At 38.5% G+C, this 9,756-nt stretch overlaps 1 protein-coding gene across 2 annotated transcripts in view; it reads left to right on the top strand.

Moving 5' to 3' along the window:
- The first annotated feature begins 2,080 nt into the window (after positions 1–2,080).
- The window catches only part of LOC149206539 (mitogen-activated protein kinase homolog MMK1-like), a 193,319-nt gene continuing 185,643 nt past the window's right edge, over positions 2,081–9,756 (top strand). Inside the window, exon 1 of one of the 2 annotated variants that reach the window (XR_016252554.1) lies at positions 2,081–3,685. Coding sequence is in view for 1 of the 2 variants with exons in the window: in XM_089395468.1 (XP_089251594.1) it covers positions 3,504–3,685 (182 nt within the window). In the remaining variant the exon portion in view is untranslated. The remainder of the gene's footprint in view (positions 3,686–9,756) is intronic. The other variant, XM_089395468.1, reaches the window with a different exon arrangement.

Raw genomic sequence — 9,756 nt, 5'->3', positions numbered from 1 at the left:
TCCATTCAACACTCCCTTTGATATCTGGCTGGCCTATTTTCATGAAGGCTTTCCAACTAAAGCACATTTTGTAAGAATCGAAAAACAGATGCAAAGAAAAACAGTAAGGGATTAATCATGAACCTGTAACATTTTCCTGAAACCTGACAAAATCAATTAACGGGACTCTTGAGGTACCTACCTGCACTCCTGCAGTTGAAAATGCCTTTGGATGCGTTGCTACAGTTACCGAAAGACCGAATCCACCCAACCAGACTGAGCGGAGCTTGGCTGCTCAATCCAGTAAGCTTCTTAACAGAAGCTGATTGTTCCCCCGTGCCCAGAACCTCAGAACTCTCAAGCTCTTCCTGTGGCTGATTCCCTTCTCCTTCACAATTCTTCCCTCTCGTTTTTGTGTCCCCTTCCCAAATCCATGTCCCATGGTTTTATTCTCTTGTTTGGCGGTGGCTGCCCTTCCATCTGCAGCCACTGCTCAACCTGTTGATGACACGCCCTCTCTTATGTATCCCTCCCTTGTCTCATTTAAGGTTGTGAATGAATATCTGTTATGTTTGAAATCATATGATATTTTATTAAATATTCTTTTAATATAACCTTTATATCGTATATACCACATTAGGATTTAATATATCATTAAAACATTATAAACATTATTTTTAACATATCACATTGTTTTAGTATATATTTGTTTTAATATAACATTATAAACTTTATACTTGGATCCCTTTTTTAATTAATTACTTATATATATTTTAAAATTTATTTTATTAATTTATTAATATAATTTTTATCAATAATCTGGAATATATAATATATATAGTCCTCTTTTAAGATCTACCCATACATTAAGCAATATTGATGAATGAGTAGAACCTGTATTCCAAGAAGTGTCATGGTATTTAGCACTTATAATCAATTTAGTATAAAATACTAGTGCGGTGTATGCCACACATGCATATGTAGCGATCATATGCATGTACTGTATACCTGCTATAATGTTTGCGTTCTTTATATTTATAGATGGGTCGTTACACATTTCTTGTAAAAATATTCAACAAGAAATCCCTATTTTTCGAAGAATGGACGCCCTCATATTCATCTATAAAGCTTTTCTTATGCAAATAGTCTAGAAGGCTAGACACTGTGCCGATTTCATGCTGGAATCGTCAATCGGAATGCCATTTCAAACGCAGTTCAATTTCAAACGAAGTACCTCCTACCAGTTTTTCTTGTCTTGGTGGGAGTGGCGCTATTTGTGCGAAAGTTGGTGCTCTAGACGTAATTTCTTTTCAGACCGAACACAAACCCTAGTGGCGAAGAAACGATTGAAGAATTGGGTAGAAAAAAAGAAGTACTACATTGAGGAATTAAACCTACATGTGATGTTCAATAAAAAGAGTACAATGGAGCGAGCATTTCATGCAGGGCAAAGGTTCTTATTGCTCAATTAAGAACCAACTCGCATCAACTTAGGTGTGACACAGGATGGCGGAAAAGAACGGGTGTGTACATTTAGGAGCAATGGAATCAGAAAAACATTTCATTTTGGAATGTTATGCGTTCAGAGCCATGAGAGAAAATTATGAGAATATGTTAACATGGGTTCAACATTTCATTTTGGAATGTTATGCCTTCATAGGCATCAGAGAAAATTATGAGAATATGTTAACATGGGTTCAACATTTCATTTTGGAATGTTATGCCTTCATAGGCATCAAAGAAAATTATGAGAATATGTTAACATGGATTCCTTGACATTATTTTTTAGAGAAGAGAACCTCAGAAAATTGAACCAACTCATCATCCATTTAAATAAAAAAATTATTAAATTATAAAAAAAAACAAAAAACAATAATCCCATATAAACTATTTTAACATCACAAATATTAAAATATCATTTCATTTTATTTCACAAATTTTCAGTAAACCACATCAAAGAAAAGAAGAAACACACCACACAATCGTTTATAAATGCCAATCCTATAACAGTGAAGGTTGCCGAACTTGCCCTGATAATATCGATGATATGATAATCACAAACCAACTCTTTTGACCAAATCGTGTGATCCAATTCGATACTGTAAGAAATGCCAAAACAATGTGCTGGTTGTTAAGTTGGCACAGGCCAGCCTATCTGATCAGAACCTATATGTAACGATAAAATCTAATGTGAGTCGACACCTGTCACTCCAGAATGGTCACATTCCAGAGTCAAGCCGCCCCAGTGTTTGTGGCGACAAGGTGGGTAAAGTTCAGATCTGCACACGCTGGGCGTCTCGTCCATCCTCCGCCTCAGATCCCAACAGTCTCGCCGCGGGCTTCACAGAGACAAACACGGCCGATTCTACCGGACGGGTCGCAATCACCATGATCGATAGATACAGTTCGAGGTGAATGGAAGCTTCGCCGTTGATCCAAGCCACCTCCGTGGAGGGACGTGTATTGTCTTGACTTTTGGCTGTACAAAAGAAAGAAGTAGCGAGGAAAATCCGAGAAATATAAAATTCAGGTTCAAATTCTCAGGAAATAGCTTAAATTTCGCTTTCGATCGCTATCAGAGCCTTGAAAGTTCAGAAAAGATTGAAAACGCGGTCATTTTGGCAAATTGAAGAAACGGAAATACTTCGGAAGGATTCGGTAATCCCGCACGTTTGAGCTTCTTAGGTCAAGCCTTAAAGTTTTGTGGCTATGCATGGGGATAACTTGCTTTCAGGTGATTGAAAATTGAAAATTTACTAAACTTTGATGGCTTTGTTTTGAGGCTCGGTGAATTGATCTTTACGGTGCTTTATGTGAGAAATTCTGTGGAAAAATATGGTCTTCAGAGATCTTTAATGGTTTTTCTTGAAGAAATGATCATGCTCCAAAAGGATTCCGCAGTTCTGCACATTTAACTTTCTTAGCTGAAGCCTAACAGCTTTCCGGGTATGCATCGGGAATAACTTGGTTGAATTTGCTGAAAATTTTCAAAATTTACTGAAATTCGAAGGATTTGTTTTGAGGCTCAGTGAGTTGATCTTAACGGTGTTCTTTGTGAGAAATTCTGTGGGACAAATTGGACTCGAGAGACATTTAATGGTTTTTGCTACAGAATTGTGGAATTATCTTGTGTGACCTTAAAGGCTCTTGCGGTCTTCGTTCTTGCACGAATTTTGGCTAAAACTGCTGAAAGAAGTCCAGTTTCAACGCATTTAAGAAAACTACTCAAACATCGGTGAATTCAGTGGTGGAGTCTTCCAATCGAGGAGGCTGCAACAAGAAACTGTTCCTGCCGGGACTATTTATATCGGCAAATTAACCGAAGTTGTGAGGATACGGAATTGGCTCGGAAATGGTTCATTAGCGGGACAATTTGATAGGAATCATCAAGCTAAGCTTTTGCTTGGAACGCTTATATAATTTTCTGTTAGAGATCGGTCAATTTGAACTCCGGCAGATAAAAGTCTGGTTTTTGGTGTGGAGCGGAAGCGGCTGCTGTTGCAGTTTAATCTAACGATCCGGTAATGGCCCAACCAGCCCAACCAGCTTTAGATCCCAATGCTTATGGGAACGGCAGTATTCCCGGCGTTCTTACTCATGGAGGCCGGTTTGTGCAGTATAATATTTATGGCAACATGTTTGAAGTTACCGCAAAATATGTCCCTCCCCTATTTCCTATTGGACGAGGAGCATACGGTGTGATCTGGTAACTTTGCTTGCGCTCTGAGCTTTACATAAGATAGCCGATTATATTTCTACTTCTTCAAGTGAAATAAATGATTTTCGATATATATTTTTCGTCGAATACAAGATCCTAAAATGATTCCCTGAGATGGTGCAGTTGTGATAACCAACAAATCATAGAATTGTAGGACCTGAAGACAATAGGTTTCGTCTAACGGTTTTACATTTGGCTTTGTTTTTAGGGGTGAAATTCAGTGATATAATTTTTTTTGGTGGGTAAGGAGGAATTTTTTTTGTTATTTACATTTTTTTTTTTTTTTTTTTGAATGTATAAAGGATTTAACACTTTGAAAATTTTTAGGAATATTTGAATTGTACAAATTACACAATTTAGATTTGTGATTCAAATAAATATTTATTAGATTTTGGACAAAATTGACTGGAAAAAAGACTAAAATATAGAGAGTTAATCAGTGTAGTCTAAATCTTCTATTTTTGGTTTTTTAATGTATAAATAAATTATCTTGTAATTCCAATAAATTCTTATCAAATTTTAGTTAAAATAACTAAAAAAACATTATTAGAAAATAACTAAAATGTAAATGAGTTAAACTATAACTAATTATAATAGCAAAATTTTGCCACATTACTTTTGCCACATTAATCTTTTGTATACAGAAATTTGAAAAAAAATGAATTTTCTTTACAATACAAAAACTGTATGGTCAACTTTTTATTATATTTAAAATTGACCTAATTTTTTTTCCACCTGAAAGATTACCTTTTTTGTTATTCATTAATTGTTTTAGGATCTTTGAGAGTGTTTCTAACCTCATTGGTCTTTATATGGAGAGAGTAGAATTTCACATCCTATTCAAAATTCAATAGACTTAACAGCTTTCATAATTTCAGGACTATTTTCATTAGATTATATCACGTAGGAGGGTATGGAATCAGTAGTTAATCAAGAGCACCAAGCCCTTTATGTACTTTGATGTTAGCGATATTTCTTGTTGGACTCCTTTGTCATGGCCCTAGCAAAAATGTCTCCTTCAGTGAAAACAAAATCGTTGATCAGGGATGCTAGGACTTTCATAGAATATTTTAAAGCTAGGATTAGTTAGTTTCATTGAAATTGGGTGGTGTTGATTGATGTCCCTAGAGGATTGAGTTAGAGGCAAAGGGTGATACTAATGATGAGGATCCCAATATAAGTGATGGTGGAACATTGCTTGTCATATATATATATATATATAGATATATCATGTTTCCTTGTTTCCAATTTTTTGAGGTTTAGGTTTCTAGTGTGTTTCCATTTCAGAAACATGTACCTGTTTCCTCATATCATGCAACTTAGGTTCCAAGGTGAGTGCTTCAGGAGAAGTGTCTAATGCTCCTCCTCCAAAGGTTTTCAATGCTCCAGTGCTCCCTCCTAATCCACATGTACCTCTACGTCCACTACATCGATATGACGCTCCTCAACCCAAGTATTTGGAAGTCAATCACAAGCCTTCATGCAAGCAACTAAGTGTCCCTATGCTACCTAGTGCTCAATGCCCTTCTCTTTGATGCTCATTGCTTCTTCTCAAAAAGGGTTATCCTTCGAAGCGAGCAGCCAAGCCCTCTATGTGAGTGCCTCGTGAAGAATGCCACTTAGCTGCATAGTCCTCCAACCTTCCAAGAAGTTCACCACACAAGGACAAGTCAATGCATAGCAATCCAAGTGTAATCTATCTTCAATGTGTATGTCTACTACAATACAAGCAAGTGTGGTCGACACATTAATGCACTTGAAGCACCCCCAACATGTGTAAACACCTTTGGAACAACCCTAAAAGCTAACACTCCTTCTTTATGAGGAAAGTGTTGTCACCAACACTAGTATTCTCCCTCTACATCTTAATTAAACTTGCCATTTGCAAATGTAACTCTGCATTTGTCTTGAAATCAATCACTAGCCCTTCGAAAGGAATTGTCACCAAACATCACCTCCTCCTTCAAAGCATTGCACGTCAACTCCAACTAGAAAGCTCACAAATGGAAGCAACTAATGCAATATGGTTTGTGTTGCCTCAAAATCTAGCAGGCCTTGTGAGAGGCCTCACAAGGCAAAAGCCAGACTATGACACAACAATGAGGTGGATGCCACTATCACCTCAACACTCCACCTCTTGCTCTTTAGTGGAATTTCACCACACGGGAGGCTTCCCAGTATAGGTCACCTAAGGGTATTCTAGGTTGATAGGATCAAGGTGAAACTTTAGAAGGCTAAATCAAGGTACTTCACACTAGGAACAAGGCACAATTCTTTGTATTGTGGAAAAGCGTACCTATGAAAAAGCATATGAGATAAGGCTTGTAGCCTTGGGTTTTCAAAATGTAGCTCAACAATGGCAAATTTAGGCATACAAACAAAAAGAAAAGGTTTGTTTGCAAGATATAATCAACCAATGGAGAGACAAACCTTCAAATGACCCTAAGTTGAAGCTTTTATGCAGAATTAGGGTTTTACAAGCCCTAGAATTGCCTAGGGTTGATGACATCAACCCTAGAGAGACACTTCTAACCATGCAAATTGCTAGATTTGATGTTATAAGGTCGAGCAAGGTGAAATAGTCCCAAATTAGCTTAATGCTCAATCCATAGTTGAATCAGGCTTGAAACCCTAACCCAAGCAACTTTCCTTGAAGGGCCAAAATTTTAGGAATAGGGGAAAAGATGAAGTTTTGAAGTTTTTGGTCATCAAGTTGGTTCCCAGTGCCTTTTACTTACTTGGGTGATGGAGTCTTAGGAACTTTAACCATGGAAATATCAAACCCTTAAAGGGAGTAAGGGGGAAAACCCTAGGTTTTCACTTGCTAACCTTAGGTATCATAATACGAGGGCAGAAATTGACTAGAAAAATGCTCTTTAGGAGGTTTTCTAGAGAGTTCAATGATACAGGATTAAAGAATGCAAAAATACCAAGCATTCCATGTAAACATAAGCATTTAGACAAGGAACATAAAACCCCTAGCAATATTCCATTACATGCAATAACCATAAAGATATTCAACAAAAACTACTTAGGATATATCTAAGAACATGCCTTCTTTCAATCCCAAAATGAAGTCTCCACAACAAGTATTAGTCTCCAATAGCAAAAATTCAAATAAGATCACATCTCCATAAGTAGTGAAGTACAAAGAGCTAGGCCAATTTCTCTTTCAGAGAGGTTGAATTCACACAAGTGATCATGATACAATGAGAGAGGTGATACTCTACTTATATGAGGTCTACCTCTTCTAATTTATGACTAAAATCCCCTACACAAGTTTGATTTTTGAGTGGAGATAAGTAAAATTGGGTCACAAGCCAACCCATTAGCTTAACAACTAAACATGCCAAAATAAGCCCACGCGTGTGAGCCGTAATTGTAAAAGGGTGATGATGTCATGCCCTTGGCTCCAAATGATCCATTAAGGCAAAACAAAGGCCGAAAGTGTCTCCAAGCATCATGATCATCCTCCATTTGAGGGAAATCCTCAAATCAAGCCTCAAAGTAGCTCTGAGGGTCGAAAATCTAGTTGTGGGTGCCACATGTCATCTCCATGGGTGCCAAGTAGGAAACGTGGTGCCTTCTCTCTCTAGCATTGGGGCTCCATCAGGCGCAACAAGTCCTCCACAGTCATCCTAGGGATGGCCATCTCATCTAAGCCCTGGATCATGGGATGCTCATCAAGTAGTGTCAAGGCCAGCCTAGGGTCATGCTAGGTCCACTTGTACATCGTCAAGAATCCTCCATGCTAAGCAAGAGAAGCTCAATGTTCTGGCTCCTGGGGGTGCTATGGGATGTATATCAACTGCTCAAGACATCAAAAAGCCCAATGTTTTGCCAAAAGTGGGAAGCATTGATCTGCTGTTGAAAACTGTAGTGAGAATGGGTTCCTTGTTTTGTGCCTTGATTCAAGGAGTCTCAATGAGTTTCTCCTTGAGCATGCATGAGTTCCTATGAGTTAGGAGCTAATTCCTAAAAAGTAGGACGAGTTCCTAAAATTTAGGAAGTGTTCATGAAGCAGTTAACTGATGTGTCAAAGTGGAAGGCCTTGTTATCAATCTCCTAGTTCGAGTTAATTAAGGAAAAAAACTTGTGGTTGAGTCTCAAGAGATAGGACGAGTTGCATGAGTAGTTAACTCATGCTAACTCAAACAATCACAAAAGCAACCTCCTTAATTAGAAACTCACCAAATTTGGCCATTGGAATTGCTTTAAAAGGAGGAGCGAAGGCCCCTTGTTACTCATTGTTTTGTGAGCATGGGCTAGCGAGACAAAGCAATAGGAGTACGCACAAGGTTGTGTGTGAGCTTGTGAGGAAGAGTGTGCAAGAGGAACTTGTGCACTTAATTATTGTGAGGAACAGTTCCCTAGGGCAGTGCGCATAGAAATAGGAGGAAATTCCTATTTAATAGGAGCACCTATTGCACAAGGATTTAGGGAGCAGATCAAGCTACATCAAGTGTGTTTTTCAAGCCTGGGCAAGGCAGGGAGAAGGGTGTATTCTCTATTGAAAACAAAGTTGTATTGTAAGAGATCATTCCTCAGTTTCTATCAATAATATTCTCAACAAGCAGAGGGTTTTCCCAGTTGGGTTTCCTAGAAATTCTGTGTCTTGAATTGTGTTTATTTCTATTCGTATTCCATTGCAAAGTTTAGTAGAGATCTTATGTGTTTATATGAGAAGAAATTATATGTCACATCACTCATTTTAGCAGATCAGAATTTCGTGGATTTTCTACATGGTATCAGAGCAGAGAACAGAATAAAGACTAGCACAAGTTGAGAGCAACACATCATAGGAGAAGAACTTCTGAAGCAACCTAAGAACAATAAGTGTATGGACTGTTAGTGGCTGATTTGCAAGCCCTAGATCAGTCAAAGAGTTGACTGTGTGTGGGTAGTTTTGGAGGCCCTGAGGAGAGTGACAATAGGGTTGATGTGTCACAGTGACAGGGAAGATTTGTGTGCCCTAGGAGCAACATTTTGGAGCAGCCAAAATCTTGACAAGTGGGCAGTCCTTGAAGTCCTCATGTACAGTGATCATTGAAGGACTAATGAGTTGTTAGGAGGTAGAGTTGTGGAGTGCTAGTTTAGTGCGTTGAAGATGGCCAAACCACTGATAAAAAGGCAGATCCAGAAGACCCAATGAGCAGTCTTCTTAATGGAGTTAGAGGCCTACTAGTGGGAAGATCAGTAAACCAAAGTTCAGTGACACAAAAGGAGTTGTGATCGTTGATAGTGGCATATTGTGGACTCACAAAGCATGGTGGGAAAGAACAGGTCTTCAAAGAAGGTTTTGCAGAAGAAAGAAGGGAAGCCTTACAGTTCAGAGGGAGCAGTTGCATGCTCGGAGAACTTGTTAGAGTTGGAGATAGATCTAGGTGGATGATGTTCTTCTAGGAACACCTTCCTCGCTAAGAGGGAGTGTTGAAAATTGTAGCGAGAATGGGTTCCTTGTTTTGTGCCTTAATTCAAGGAGCCTCAATGAGTTTCTCCTTGAGCATGCATGAGTTCCTATGAGTTAGGAGCTAATTCCTAAAAAGTAGGACGAGTTCCTAAAATTTAGGGCAAATTCCTAAAATTTAGGAAGTGTTCATGAAGCAGTTAACTGATGTGTCAAAGTGGAAGGCCAAGTTATTAGTCTTCTAGTGTGAGTTAATTGAGGAAAAGAACTTGTGGTTGAGTCTCAAGAGATAGGATGAGTTGCATGAGTAGTTAACTCATGCTAACTCAAACAATCACAAAAGCAAACTCCTTAATTAGAAACTCACCAAATTTGGCCATTTGAATTGCTTTAAAAGGAGGAGCGAAGGCACATTGTTACTCATTGTTTTGTGAGCATGGGTTGGTGAGACAAAGCAATAGGAGTACACACAAGGTTGTGTGAGCTTGTGAGGAAGAGTGTGCAAGAGAAACTTGTGCACAAAATTATTGTGAGGAAGAGTTCCCTTGGGTAGTGCACATAGAAATAGGAGGAAATTCCTATTTAATAGGAGCACCTATTGCGCAAGGATTTAGGGAGCAGATCAGGCTACAACAAGTGTGTTTTTCAAGCC

The sequence above is a fragment of the Pinus tabuliformis genome, chromosome 1_2 (assembly GCF_031772625.1).
Source record: "Pinus tabuliformis cultivar Carrire ecotype Pingquan chromosome 1_2, CPIR1, whole genome shotgun sequence".
Lineage (NCBI taxonomy): Eukaryota > Viridiplantae > Streptophyta > Pinopsida > Pinales > Pinaceae > Pinus > Pinus tabuliformis.
Note: the sequence above shows the minus strand (reverse complement) of the source record. Positions and strands in the feature narration are given on the sequence as shown.